This window comes from Melospiza melodia, chromosome 1 (assembly GCF_035770615.1).
Source record: "Melospiza melodia melodia isolate bMelMel2 chromosome 1, bMelMel2.pri, whole genome shotgun sequence".
Taxonomy (NCBI): domain Eukaryota; kingdom Metazoa; phylum Chordata; class Aves; order Passeriformes; family Passerellidae; genus Melospiza; species Melospiza melodia.
The window spans coordinates 149,750,252-149,764,712 of record NC_086194.1 but is presented as its reverse complement, the minus strand read 5'-3'; the positions used below and the strand labels follow the sequence as shown (position 1 = coordinate 149,764,712).

Sequence of the window (14,461 nt, the reverse complement as noted above, 5' to 3'; positions counted from 1 at the left end):
GCTGTAACAGAAAGGGGGCTTGTCATTTTCAATGTGATTCTGTGTTTTGTTCTTAATTTTTTCTTTGAGGGTCAAACACGTTTTCCATCAGCAGATATTAAGTAGCAATTAGGTGACAAATCAATTATTTTTTTCCCCCCTCAGCCGATTGTCTGTATGGGTCATCCAGTGGGATTAGTTTTCCAAAGTGTTCTCATCTGGGAATGAATGCAGAAACAAGAATTGGATGTGTTTGGTTCTTGCACTGTTTGAATGCCAGACATACTGTCACAGATGTTCCCTAGAAAACCATTTCTGGGTAAGAAAGGTGAAAAATCAGCGTGCAGAACCTCATAGAGCTTGCAACCATAAGCTCAGCTAAGAGGAGTAAGAGTATCAAATGGTTAGGACTTGCTGTTTGCACTACTGTCTCTCTGGCGCTGGAGTCTGAGACCAGGCTGAAGATCAAAGCCGAGGAGGAGGGAGGGGATTTTCCCAGGTCGCTTTAAGTTGATTGTAATGGTCACATAACCTCTTCCCTGTGGAAGAGGTCAGCTGGGACATCATTGTCCCTGTTTTGGCTGGGACATCTGAAGGGGAAGTGATATTACACCAGTTGACATTTGTTGCCAAACATTTCATGAATATTAATCCAGTGCAGTGGTTACCTTAAGTATTTTTTTTATTAGGAAGCAGCAAATTAAGCTGCTGTTCTTTGTATATACACAAAATAGCACTTTCAAATGCTGATCTAGGAATTAATCCTGGGGTGCATCTTCATTAGCTTTTTGATCAGTGATTAGGCCAGTACTAGCTAGTTAAAAGAAGTAATTACTTCAGACGTCTCAGTATACAGGGGTACTGTTCTTTTCTTCTACAGTGCTGACATAATAAAAAAGACAGTAGTTGCTTACACAATATTTAACCAAGGAAACCATATTAAATACATCTGAACTGTGAAGTCAAATATTGCAATGTATCTATAGCTTGAGAGTGTCTCAAACATCAAAGATTACATATATAGAATTCTTTTATATATATATTTATCTATTTATAGCTATGTACTTTTATATACAGATTTGTTAATGTTCCTTATTTGGGGAGGCAATGGTATATTCCTTAATAATGTATGTAAGTAGTTCTATAAAGCATATTTTTGGGTTTGTATGCTTTTAAAAAATGTTTGTGGGAAATCTTGACTCCCAGCTTTACTTGTTCAAGTCATGTTTTCCTTCTAGCTACGAGAAAGGTTTAATATCCTGAAGAAAAAGCAATCAGTGCTACCAGTGAAGAAACTATTCCATTTCCATTAACTCTGTGGAAGCAGTGAATGAACACGGACCACGGGGCCGAGGGTCAGGTTAAATTGTAGGAGGTCTGGGCAGCCTTGTCATGACCTGTTTTTAATTTTACAGCCTGCTTCTGGCTGCTTCAAGTCAGCTAAAACAACCTCAGGTGCTATGCACATGAAGTACTCTTCTTAGGAAAACAGCATGGCCTGCCACAAAGCTACTGAATAATTGCTAATTCTGATCAGCTCTGTCAGCTCCTGCAGAAATGCTGTGAGCTTCAGGTTTTCCTCATTTTGATTTTTTTACAAATGTCCTGAAACCTGTCATTTTTTTGAGAATCTTAGTCATGATTAAAAAAAAAAAATAAAAGCAACAGCCTTAGTACACAAGTAACACAAGATTATCTGGTGGAAATAATATTTTATTACAACTGAAACAAAAAAAAGCCTCTGAAATCATAGATATAAAAAATCTGTCCAGGGGTAAGTAATTGCCTCCTTGAACTAGATTGTATGTATTTAATCCTTGTGTCAGATTTCTTTTTCATACTTCCTCTTTGACATAGTTAATAATAATTTTTTGTCAATGTTAATGAATCACCTATTTGTTCTAATCTCTTGATCACTACTGCATGCTCAAGTTATTTTGGTTCAGAGTAAAAACAAATAAAACTTCTTCTAGGCATCTAATTGTTAAACTAGTCTGTTTTGCCATTCATTGTTGCTGTTCTTAATATATTATTTTACTTCCTCTCAGACCGTTTAGTAATGGTAATTTCTTTTAATCATTTCACATGTATAATCTTGTTCAGATTCATCTTGTGCTCAAAAAGTATAATTGTCCCAAAATTGCAAGAGTCCCAAACTTGCATTCATTAGAAGGCAAAATTACTCAGCCTCTTTAATGGGAATTTTTTCCTTGGTATGGACTTGTGGGCCAGAGGGCATCTTACCTTTTTGTTTCCCGGTGGTCTAAATGATTTGGTGTTTTGGTTTTTTCTTTTTCCTTCACTCTCAGTTCATTTTTGTATTATATAGTCACTGGATTAGGTTAAGTACATTTTTGAGATCTGTTGTGCTGGGAATGATATGATTGTCAGCTATGAAAGACATAATGCTGAGAAACATGGGCCATAATTTTCCTGTTCATTAAATATTTATGCTCCTTTGTAGTTTTAATGGAACCCTGTTATCTAATTGAAACAACAGTATTATTGGAGACTATTGAATTATACCTTTGGCAATAAATCCTGATGAGTCTCAAGTTTTGGGTTTTTTTTTTTGTTTTTTTTTTTTTATTTTGGTTTTTTTTTAATCAAATAAATCAAAACTTGCAGTGAGCCACACAAGTTGTGGGGTGGGTTTTTTTGGTGGTATTTTGTTTGTTTGGTTTTTAAATTTTGTTTTGTTTTTGTTTTTTTTTGCTTTTGTTTTGTTTTTAACTTGATGTCAAGTAGGCAGAGTAGTTTTCTGAAGGTAGTAAACTTGGGCCAAAACAAACAGTAGAATCTTTGAAACAAATGGTTTAAAGTGCTAGGACTAGCTTTGATGTATACTTCAGGCAGAAGTTTATGATCTGGAATCTGAAGTTTAACTTACGCAGCTTCTGTGGGATCTGTCCTGCATTTTAAATGGTCATAGTACTTCATTTTGTGCCTGTGAATTCATATGTATGTGCATTAGTTTTAAGACAAATTGCATGAACATCTGTTTTAGATCTGTTTTATAGTTGTCTTACAGCTGAACTAAGATTTGTGTAAATGTAAAATAAACTTACAGAGGGTTTGAGAACTACTGAAATATTTGTGCGTGATCATACTCTGACCTTCTTTCTCGTGTCAAAACTGGAGTGGGAACTTCTGCTCTATTTTCTGGTTCTTGGATGTGTCTGGAGCATGCTCCTGTACCTTTTGTCACACCAAATGAAACATGGGTGCTCTACAAGTTCACCATTTCTTTGACTTTGCACTGGAGGAAAGACCAGAATGCCCTGTGGTGTGTGATGCATGTCTGTGTGCAACAGAAGTGGTCCCTTTGCTAGAATCTTGTTTTAGAATTTGTTTCTCCCAGCATTTGCAGATTGCAGACAGTTGTCCTGGCCACCTTCTTATCACGGAACTAACAAGGAGCTTATGATAAATATCCTATGACCTTGATGTGCTGGGCTGGGAACAAGGATGATGAGAGTCTGTCTTGCCTTTTCCAGTTATTTAACTAGTGCTAAAATTTCTGGATGTTTTATAACACCTGTATGGACCAAAGCCTTGTATCCCTTCTCCGGAAGGAATAGTTTGCAGATAATGTGTGCAGAAGTGCCTGGTGCTCTTTTGTCTCACCTGTGTGAGAATGGGCAGGCCAGGCCTGGGCTGAAACCTGGGAATTGGAACCTTTCCCGTTCTCCTGCCTCACACACATTGCTTGTGTGTTCCCATCCAGCACCTAGCCTCTGCAGGGAGGGGAAAGGCTTCCTGCATTGTCACAAGGTGAAGCAGTCTGCAGGTATATTCATGGAGCATCTTGATTGTAACTTTGATTTTTTAAGAACAAATGCAACGTCAGGAAAAAAAAAAAAAAGAAAAAGAAACGAAAAAAACAAACAAAACAACAGCCACAGTTAAAAATGGAAATGCCTGGGCTGGGTGCCCACCTTGGCAGTTTAAACAATCTGCTTTGGATTTCAGGGTTGGATTTCCTGAGCAAGGCAAAAGATGTGGGGCAGGTAGGAAGAGGCTTTCTTTCCCACTAGTTCCAACTGGATCAGGATGTAATGCCGAGCATATGATGCAGCAGGATGCAGATGGACTTGATGCGGCATGGCTGCCTCAGTCTGCTTTATGTTCAGTGGCAGATACAGCTGAGAAGTTGAGGGCTGCTTGAGCTTTGCAAGTTCAAAAGAAAGCTCTTGAGCGTCAAAACTGGATTTGGGGGTCTGGCAGGCAGGACACCTTGTTTCTGAATAAAAAGGAGGCTCTGGTCACCAAGCCTTTTACGACTGTTCATGAGTGTGTTAATGGGCAGTTCTGATTCATTGTGAGCTAATTTGCAAATTGCATCAAGTTGGGTGAGAATTTGCCTGTAGTAGGATTTTGTAGCCTCAAGGACTGGCTCTTGTATGTTCATTATCTTTAATCCAAGGAAGAGCTTGAAAGGCTGGCCTTTTCCATTTAGCATTATTGATGCTAAGTACAATGTACTTCTGCAATTTACATTGCAGTAACTGAAATGAAACAAAGTTTTGGATATCTTTGTATTTATATGCTACACTTGTATAGATTTTATGAAATTCTATAGTCTTAATTGTAAAAAAGTTCAAAAAAATCACTGTAACTGCTGTTAATCTGGAAAATTTTTGTATGTCTTGTGAAAACACACAAATCACTTTGGATGGCATGAACAGGAAAATCTCTACTAAGCAGTGGAGAGAAAAAAAGATTTTGCAAAATAAAGGCCGTCTGAAGTTTTAGTTTTGATATAAATGCTCCCGTGTCTGAGCAATCTGGCTCCTAGCTAGACCATTGCCCAGGAAATAACTTTTCATTCTTGCGCACTTACTACTGTTTGACATAATATGGACATAAAATGGAAACATTTTGCATTCATGAGGAGCTCAAGTGGTAGCTTGAAAGGAAACATTTACTTTTTAGATACAAAATATCCTAATTCTTCATCTCTTTCTCCACGATAAAATGAGGATGCGCTTTCAGCTTGTACCAGTGTGTCCCGCCCAGTTCTGGTTAGCACAGATCCTGACTCCCAGATAGAGGGGTGGTGGGCTGGCCCGGTGGGGAATGGGCGCAGCAGGCGTTGCTCTTGTTCTCTGCTCTTTTGCAGGTTTTTAGGTGTGCCTGGGGCTACAGCAGGCATTTGAAGGTGTTGTTGGTCACGTTGAGTGGGAGTCTTGCAATCTTGGCCTATCTTTTTTCCTTAAGTGTCTAGTTCTTGGTGCATGTGTTCACTAATGGATTTTCAGCTTTTGATAAGATTCAACGATCTATGGATCTACTAATTGCAGGCTCCAAGTTAGGCTTTTCTGTCCTCTGGGATGGTCAGGGCAGCTCTACGGTGGGATTGTTGTTACTTGTAGGTGTCACCCTTTGTCTTCCACACGGTCCAGGTACCACCAGAGTCACTTTCCTCCCAAGCAGCTGCCAGCTGTCATCAGCTGCGCAGCTGGAACAACTGGGGCTGCCCTGGCATGGAAGTGTGACTGACAAGACCAGGGAGTTTATCTGTGTGGAGCCTCACTTAGGATGCTGGGTTTTCTTGGTGTATATTAAAATACAGTGCATTTATCTCCTCTGGTTATGGTGGACTTTGCTACATCTCTGTCGCATTTAGCTGAAATCGTCCAAGGAGGTTCAGCAGTTGTGCAAAAAGGAACGTGTGTGCATGCACAAGTCTCATTTCTTCAGAGAAACTCTCCCTCTCATCCAAACGGCCTCATTTAATAGAGAAGTGGGCCCAATTGTTTTGGCTGACTACTTTGGCTATAATCTTTGAAATTATTGACTATGTTGAGTCATGATAATTAGCTCTGACCATTAACCTCCTGCAGAGCTGATTACAGGGATAGGGGTGATGAGGAAGTTTTTTATTTTTCTTAGTGCTATTGTTTCAGTCTGTTTGCAGAGTAAACACAATGAGTGTGGCAGTTGATTATGCTGGAGACCATCTCTCAAAGCAGAGGAGACAGATACTTTGCTTTCAAATGTGAAAACCTGAGTTTTAGAAAAAAACATGCTCTGAAGAGATGTTGGGAAGGCTCTAGGTCTATGCACTTGTGCCTTTCCAGCCATCCCAACTGCTTACTTACCGAGTTGCTGTTTCTAGAGCACTTATCCCCTTTGCTTTGGCTTCTCCCCAAGACAATCAGATATGCACCTCTGAGAGACTGCACTCCGGTCATTGCTTTGAGGATCATCTTGGCTAAGTTAGAGCAACAGAGATTGACTCCTCCCCTCCAGCATTTTTACAGACAAGCACAGCCCAAGTCATAAAAGGTGTGTTTTTAAAGGGATCGTGCTGTCTGACTGTAGTGCTCATAAATCAGTTATGACTGTTGCCCACTGTGAGTTCTCTGAGAACAAAAGGCAGTTATTGATTTTAAGGGAAGATTGCTACAGGAGGAAGGGTGAGCAGGATTTTGTGCATTGCAATGGGCAGCTGCCCATGCAGTGAAGCAGCCCAGATTTAGCTGAAGGGGAGCTTTGTTGAGGAAAGGAGAATCCTTGCTTGGAATAATTGCATCTGAGCCAGGGAGAATTGACTACTCCAGAGTGGAAACAGGCCCTCAGCTACCTTTGGCACAAACAGCAGGGCTGTTGCAAATCTGATTTGAGTTGCTAACAATAAGGTATTGAAAAGACAGGCAGACCTAGTAGTTGCCTCTGTATTTCCTTAGACTCCTAGTTTACGCTCAGCTACACTTGCTGAAGCAAACCTGTAACAAAATAAATGTATATGTGAAAACAACACAAAAATCTTCAGCAAAAGGCCAGGCAGAAGTGTTGTCAATAACAAAAAACCGACCAAACAAAAAGGTAGTTTTCAAAAATCCAGTTACTTTATATGAAAGGAAAATAGAACCAGTACTGTAATTGGCTGTATTTTCTGATATGAAGGTATGAAATGCTCTCTTCCCCCCCAGAGCTCATAAAATTGTGCTCTGTGTACCAGATGGATTATTTTGTTTTTCATTAAATAAAGAAACTTGTAAACAGTGCTCTGTACCATAGAGATTATAATCTCCACCATCCCCCTCTTCTTCCTTAAGCACTGGAGCACGCACTTTGCAGGTTGGATTTGCACCACAGCGGAGTTGGAGTTCTGGTGCTACCCCAAGGTGCTGGTCACTGCAGCTTGGGGCCAGGCAAGGCATGCTCCCAGCATCTGAGAGCATTTACTGTGTGGGTTCACTTGTGCTTTTATCAAATCCTATTTCGGAAAACAAATAAAAGTCTTGTTTGCACAGTTTAAATGCCGCTCTCTGTGCAACAGCAGCAGTTGGTTGGGTTAGATCTGTGAAGCTGGCACTGGTGCAGGTAAGGCAGAACAGAAAGAGGAGGCTGACTACTAAACTGGCTTTTATGTGGAAGATGGCAAAAAGTGTTTTATGAAGGTCACCAGGAATAACCACTAGTTTTACCAGTTTGTATAGTTAGTTACAATACCATCTCTGCAACTTTCGCACTTGTAAGGTGTAATGTGTTAAAAGTTTTGTTGTCATAATTCTAAGTTGAGCCACAATCCTTGACAGTGCTCTTGTAACACCCATGGAGCAGCACACTCCTCACTCCACTATTTCCATGCCTAATCTGTTTGCCTACTATCTTATGCAACTTTTTTTTAAATGCGGTTATTTTATCAATAAGTTTATTGAACAGTTTGCAAAAGGAGGTGCTATTATCTTCATTTGTATTTCCATTATACTGGAAATTTCAGCCATAGCTGTGGTGCAGTAGCTTCTCATGCAGTATACACGGGCACTGGTCAGTTTGTACCACTTTCAGTCTGGAGGAAACTGCTTTGGCTGCAAATGGCACTCACTAATGGTCTGGTTACCATGGGTTTGTAATTAGATGTGGTGAGTGATAAAGTGTGTATTGAGACCAAATATGTTTACTTCTGTTCTATCCACTGGACCTATTGCTCATGTCCTGGTACAAAAAACTTCTCTGAAATTACTGACAAGTTGCATTCTAAAAGCAGAGAATACCTTAATTTTAAGGTGTACCCGCTTAATAAATCCTGAACTATACTCTGTTTAGGTGAACCCTAGATTAGTATTAGATGCTTTTTCTTGTTTTTCATTCATGTCTTATGTCAGTTAAATGTCGTGGTTTTTCCCTAATCAAGTGTACACATAGCAAGAGTACTGGGGCAGAATGTTTTTATATTGTTGCTTCATTTTTTCCAAATAGTTTTAAAATATTTTTGTAACTCTATTTGTATATTAGCAAAAATAAATTTGAATTATTATCACCAGATCTGCATGCAATTGAATTTTTTTTTAAGTACTGAAGATAGCTAATACTGATAAATATTTATGTCACCAAGTGTAATACAGAGACGCTTGCTTGATGTAATCATATAACTTTAATAGAGCTATTTGATGTTCTTTACCATGCCTTGTGAATAAAGTAATCCCTTCTGGATCACAATTTTATTCTTCCTGTCTATGCAGTAACAAGCGACTTGTGGCCTTAGTGCCAAATGACACTTCATTCAACACCAGACGAGCCTACACCAGTGAAGATGAAGCCTGGAAGTCGTATTTGGAGAATCCCCTAACAGCAGCTACCAAGGCTATGATGAGCATAAATGGTGATGAGGACAGTGCTGCTGCTCTTGGCCTATTGTATGACTATTATAAAGTAGGTAATTCTGTCATTATCCCTCCCTGCTGCACTAGCAGGGACCACTCTAAGAGGCAACAAAAGAACCAGTTTTCAAAGACAAAAGTCACTGCATCTTCTTTTCTCTCTAATGTTCCCATCATACACCCATTATGTTATAGGAAGCCTGTCTGGAACTGTTTTGATGTATTTAATTCTGGAGAGAAAAAAAAAAAATCTCAGAATTCCCATATTAAATTTTATACCATGGTTTTTTTTTTTTTTTTTTTTTTTTGAGCATAGTGTTCTTCCTTTGCAAGGACATTGGATGATACTTGAAATACTTAAGTGTAAAAGGGGAGGCCTTGTCCATCTGTACATTTGTCTGCTTTTCTGGTTCATTCCACACATGTTTTAGTTTGCTCTTTAACTGGGGTATCTCTCATCTGACAATTTCCCATGTTATTTTTGTTTGTATAACGATTGCAGTAGGCTGTATACAAACACACAGTGAGGGCTAGCCCTTGCACTGGCAGTTTGCAGAACAGAAATGAAGCTGGACACAGAGCCAGAGATCTAATTCAGTTTACAGGAAAAGCACTGATGTAGTTTCAGTTTGTCATGTTCTAAACCCAGGGCTGTACATACAATTTTGGTAACTTTTTTTAATATATATATATTTTATAGTGTTTAAGTAAAGCTATGTTTGAGATTTTTGCTGAAATCAGAGGAGAATCCTAGAGAATGCATCTCTGTGTAATGCAAAAATGTAATTTTGAAACCTATGCTGACCCCTTGGTAGTCTGCAAACAGAATCAGTGTTGCCTCCCAAGCACTAGAATGTGATATTCATTTCACTGCAACTATCTCCATAACCCTGAAAAAAGCCAGTACAGCAATGCCAGGTCCCCTTGTAATTCGTGAAGAAGTAACAGGAATGGGAATTAAAAATCTATTCTTTTAGTATTTATTAGTATAAATGCTTTAATGAATGGACTCCTCTTTTTAATCTCTGTGACATTAATTGAGTGTTCAGGAGAAGGGATTGTAGGGAAGATGTCATATACCAGCCTTATGGTTAAATATTGTTTTAATTGCTTTGCTGATTGTATTCCTTGTTTTTGTGTGTTGTTGTCAGTAGAGAAAACTGTTCCCAGTAGAAAGAAAAAAAGGTCCTTTTCTCTGCTTGACATAGTTACCACAGTGCCAGACTCTTTGAAATTAATATGGATTCATACAATTCAGGATGTCTATGAGCATCTGGAGTATTGGCTTCTGTCTTAGTCATACCTTTGCATGTAGCAGTTCATTAATCTGATGGATTTTTGTAATAAAACCAGAAAATACCCCTTTTCCTTCTCAAAACCATGTTCTAAACCATATCTGCTCCTTGTTCCAGGTATTTGCTAAAGACTTGGGGTTCAGATGGAATAAGGTCAGATTAACATCTCAAAACCATTTCCAGCATTCAATCATATCTATTTTTGTCTTAAATAGGGATAAAATGATAAGTCTTGTTGATACTCCCAAACACAAACTTAAAACTTAACCTCTCTGGTGTAATGGGGAAGTGTAGAGGACTTCCAATGCACGAGACTCTTGAATTGTCCTTATTTATAATCTGGCTCATTAGCTCTAACATGCTGGATAGTATTTTTGAATTACTGTGTCCAGTCAATAGGAATTATTTGAATTTAACTGTCTGGATTTTTTTAACTTTTCCTTTTCCTTGTAGTGATATTTACCTAAACATAGAACATCATTCAGAGAAAAACACATAATCTTAAAAGGGTTATCAGCATATGTAAACTGTGGCTTTTATCCCAGTTCAAAAAGAAATAAAAGAAAATAGTATTTTAGCCAGCAGGATGCTTAATAGGAAAAGGGGATGTTCCTAAAAGAAAGAACAACTCTGGATAGAACTCTGTGACTGTTCTGCTGTCTTGCAGTTATTGTTGATGTTATCATTGGCTACTGGAGTGCACTGTAATACTTTTTTTCCTCTAAATTCAAATATTTTTCTGATGTTTCTTTAAAATATTTAAAAGTAAAAAGCATGGCTTTAGCCCATTCATAGGTCTATTCTTGCTTTTTAATCCTGAGTTAATTGCTGCAATGGACTGGATATGGCTTGTGCAAATGATAGATTAGAAGTTTTAGAGGCCAAATTAATGGCTCAGTAAGAAAAGAAAAAATATGGTAAAGACAGAAACTTTTTCCTTGGTGATTTCATATTTGTGCTGGTGTCAGGACACTGGTGTGTGGGAATGCAAATCTTTAAATTCACTTGATGTCAATTCTGAGTCTGTCAAGGGGCCAGATTTGACTGGGTTTTTACCTCTCATAGCTATTGATGCAGTCAGCAAAGCAGAAGTCAGTGTTTCTGATGACATACCAGCATGCCCTGACCTGTCCCCGTACTAAGAAAGGAAAAGATCCACAAAATTTCTCCAAGTGTGAGTCCTGCACTTTCCAGGCTTCTCTCTAACAGGAGGACTTACCTGGTGCTTATGGTTTAATTGAAAAGCCTTTTTTGTCTGAGCTAAAATGGTCTCAGTGCACAGCTCATCAAAGCATCGTATCTTCCTTCTCATCTTGTTTTATTCAGTGAAAAGTGTGTGTGTGTGTTTTTGGAATAATATGAGCTTTGATTTTGAGGTAGCTTGGCCTAGCTTGATATTCAAAAGATAGGACATAAAGAAGAGCCCTTTGCTGCTAACTGGTGTGCCCAAGAATTAGAAAAGAAAGCAATTCTTTTTTTTTTTTGGTCTTTGGAAATTTTCTTTCTGTTGACAGTCAGTCACCCAAAGAAAAACAGCTCCGGCATCTGTGAACTAGACAACACTGATAGAGTTACGTTTTTCTAGTTGTTGCAGTAGAGCAGTCTGAAGCTGCAAATGCCTGACAGTTGCATTTACCTGACCCCATGCCTGGTGTTGTTCTCAGGTTCCCAGAGATAAAAGGCTGTTGTCTCTTAACAAAGTGAGTGATAATCAAGAAGACCAAGATAAAAGGTACAGTATTATTCAAAATCATATACCCAGCTACTGAAAGTGTTGATCAGTTGTGAACTGAAGGAACTGTGAGAGCCTGAGGCGTTGATGGTTTTCTTTCAAAAGTTCAAAGAATGAAGGCTGTTTTAGGAAGTACATTTTACTCCTTTTTACTTTCAATTGATTAGAAAAAATGGATGGTATTCTCAAACATGCCATTTGGAAGGTAGCTGAGAGTTTCACTCCTTGCTTTTGTTTGGTGGTGTTGTTTTGCTGCTTCTGCTGAGATTAGTAAAATCAGATTATCTTGACAGTTGGCTATTGGCTGTTTTTCTTTGTTTTCTTGTTGTAGGGCAAAAAGTGAGTAGTTTGGCCTCAGTAATCTCATTTATAGAGCCTTATTTAACATCATTTAGGATCTACCCAGCAAATAAAGTAACTCTTAAAATCATTTGCTTAGAATGTTTTTCTCACTCCTCTCAGATTTCAGCTTTTCTCTGTAGGCTAAAAGTGACTTGAGTCAAAGGAAGCTGCCTCCTACTATTAAAAGAAAAGAAAGAGTGTATATTTTTTTTAGAAACAAAGAAGTTTTTACATACTGGAAGTATCTCCATATAAAATTAGACAGAGATGAGCTATATAAGGTTTATTTCAATGTAGCTAATTTGTGACAGCCTTAGATGGTCTCCACTAGCTGTTCATAAGGTGATTGTTTCAATAGGTAGTAGTATAAATTTACTGTTTCAAAATAGGCTATGAACTGGTTTTTGGACAGTTTTTCTTGTGCAAACCAGAGAAATTCCTGATGTTCAGTTCCTACGCTGAGTGTGATTGACAAAATTTGTCTACAGTGGAAAGCCAAGAGAGAGGAACTGGGCACTGGGTAGTGTCAGAGCATTTCTCCTGGGCTGAAAACAAAGCGATGTTATACCTACTGAAAGTTCTATGAGTTAACAATTTTATGTCAGTGTAACTACTATCAGCAATCAGATTGCTTTCAACAGCAACTGTGGGTAGATGTGGGAATGCTGCTGAGGTTACTTTGCAGCCTCTACAGTTACTGATCTACTCTGCTACAATGGAATTCCTGGGTTTGCTCTTTTAGAACAGCATTGCTACCAGAGTTAAGCAAACAGTAGTGGCGTGTCAACAGCCTGAAAGAGCATGCCATCTGCATATGAATTTTGCTGTTGAAATTCTGCCTGTTTCATGTGCTAAATACCTACTGTGAGTAATCCATACTGCCCTGCCTTACTCTTCATTCTTATTTTGTATCTAAAGGCTGTTGTACTGCTGGATTAATTTTGCATCCAAATTATAAGCTAAGGCAAGAGCAACCTTAAATACCCAGAATTTATTGTAACAAGTCAAATCAAATGTATTATCTTTCCCCATTTGTTAAAGAGCTCTGGACCTCTGCTTGCCTCAGAATTTCTTTTGCCTAGTATTTGTTAATGTATTACTTCTTATGGCAGTGGCTTATCAGAATTGAAAAATCTCCTTCCCTGACATTTAAGACCATTAAGCTATTTAAGGAGGAGATTTCCTCTATCAGTGCAGTTCATAACATATTTTGGTTTTGTCTCACAGAAATTGTCTTAATACCACGGAAGCTCAGAATAACTTAAGTGGGGGAGAGAACCGTGTGCAAGTCCTGAAGACAGTGCCAGTTAACCTTTCCTTGAACCAAGATCCTCTGGAGTCATCCAAAAGGGAATACACCACAAATGTGTCTGGGAGCTCAACACCCATTACAGGGTCTGCAGTGACTGTGGTTAAAGCAGAGGAGTTCACCCCTGTTTTTATGACCCCACAAACACACTATGCAAGAGGAGAAAATGAGGAGCACCGAGGTGTTATCTTTGAACCATACGAAGTGTCCAACATTGCTCCCCACACAAATTATCTTAAAGATGATCAGCGCAGTACTCCTGACAGTACCTACAGTGACACCTTCAAAGATGGAGGAACAGAAGTAAGTTTTTCACCTCAAATTAGCATCTAAGAATGCAATAAAAAGCTGTAAACAAGATAAGGATATTTGAGCTTGTAAACAAGATAAGGAGATTTGAACTGTCCACAAGAGCCATTAGAAGAATAGAGATGCTTGTTTCAACAAATTAATTTCTACTTCTTGCTGTGTTTCCATCAGTCTGTGCTCTGATTAAAGGGGAGCATCATGAGGCATTTCAGAAGACAATTACAAAGATGTTTTTTCAAATTTCTGAGAATAATAAACACTGATATTTTTTTTTTGTCTTTGGGATATTGTGTCAAGTAGAAGATAGTTGTTATTCTGAAAGAAGATTTATTTACCATTAACAAGATCTGCCTTCAGAATAGTAAGAAATAGCCACTTTGTAACAGGGAAATTCTAGATGTTCTTTTGAAAATGCAAATGAGTAGCAACAGCCTCTGCTGCTGGATAAAAACCCAAGTAATTTATTCAGAAGCTGTTTGTTGCACTAAGCTCTATTCTGCAACACAAGCAAGTGAGAAAAGGTAGAAAAATTAGACTAATAGAGGGGAACAGAGAACTTAACAGACAAGGAACAACTGTGTGTATATGTACAGGAATGAGGAGAAAAAAGGCAAGAAGAGCTCCTCTAACTATTTTACAGTTATGCTACAATCAAAGTAATTTTACAGTCAGCTTTAGTTTGGTGAGTACCCTCTGGCTGCTTTTGCCTGCTGCAGAATAAGGCAAACAAGCTGGAATTGTAGAAAGGTAAGGGCAATTTAAAGCTGACAGTACCTCTGCAAATAATTAGAGATATTAGATGGTAAAACTCCCCTAGGATTTTTATCCTCCCAACTCTACAAAACTGTAAACATAACAAAAGTACAAGGCAAGCTATATTAAG

The 14,461-nt window shown here is 38.4% G+C and overlaps 1 protein-coding gene across 1 annotated transcript in view; it reads left to right on the top strand.

Moving 5' to 3' along the window:
- The first annotated feature begins 3,052 nt into the window (after positions 1-3,052).
- GRHL2 (grainyhead like transcription factor 2) overlaps positions 3,053-14,461 on the top strand; it is a 57,547-nt gene continuing 46,138 nt past the window's right edge. The window contains exons 1-4 of the mRNA XM_063171592.1: positions 3,053-3,265; positions 8,454-8,643; positions 11,551-11,618; positions 13,188-13,572. Coding sequence (XP_063027662.1) covers positions 3,153-3,265; positions 8,454-8,643; positions 11,551-11,618; positions 13,188-13,572 — 756 coding nt within the window. The 5' untranslated portion in view covers positions 3,053-3,152. The remainder of the gene's footprint in view (positions 3,266-8,453; positions 8,644-11,550; positions 11,619-13,187; positions 13,573-14,461) is intronic.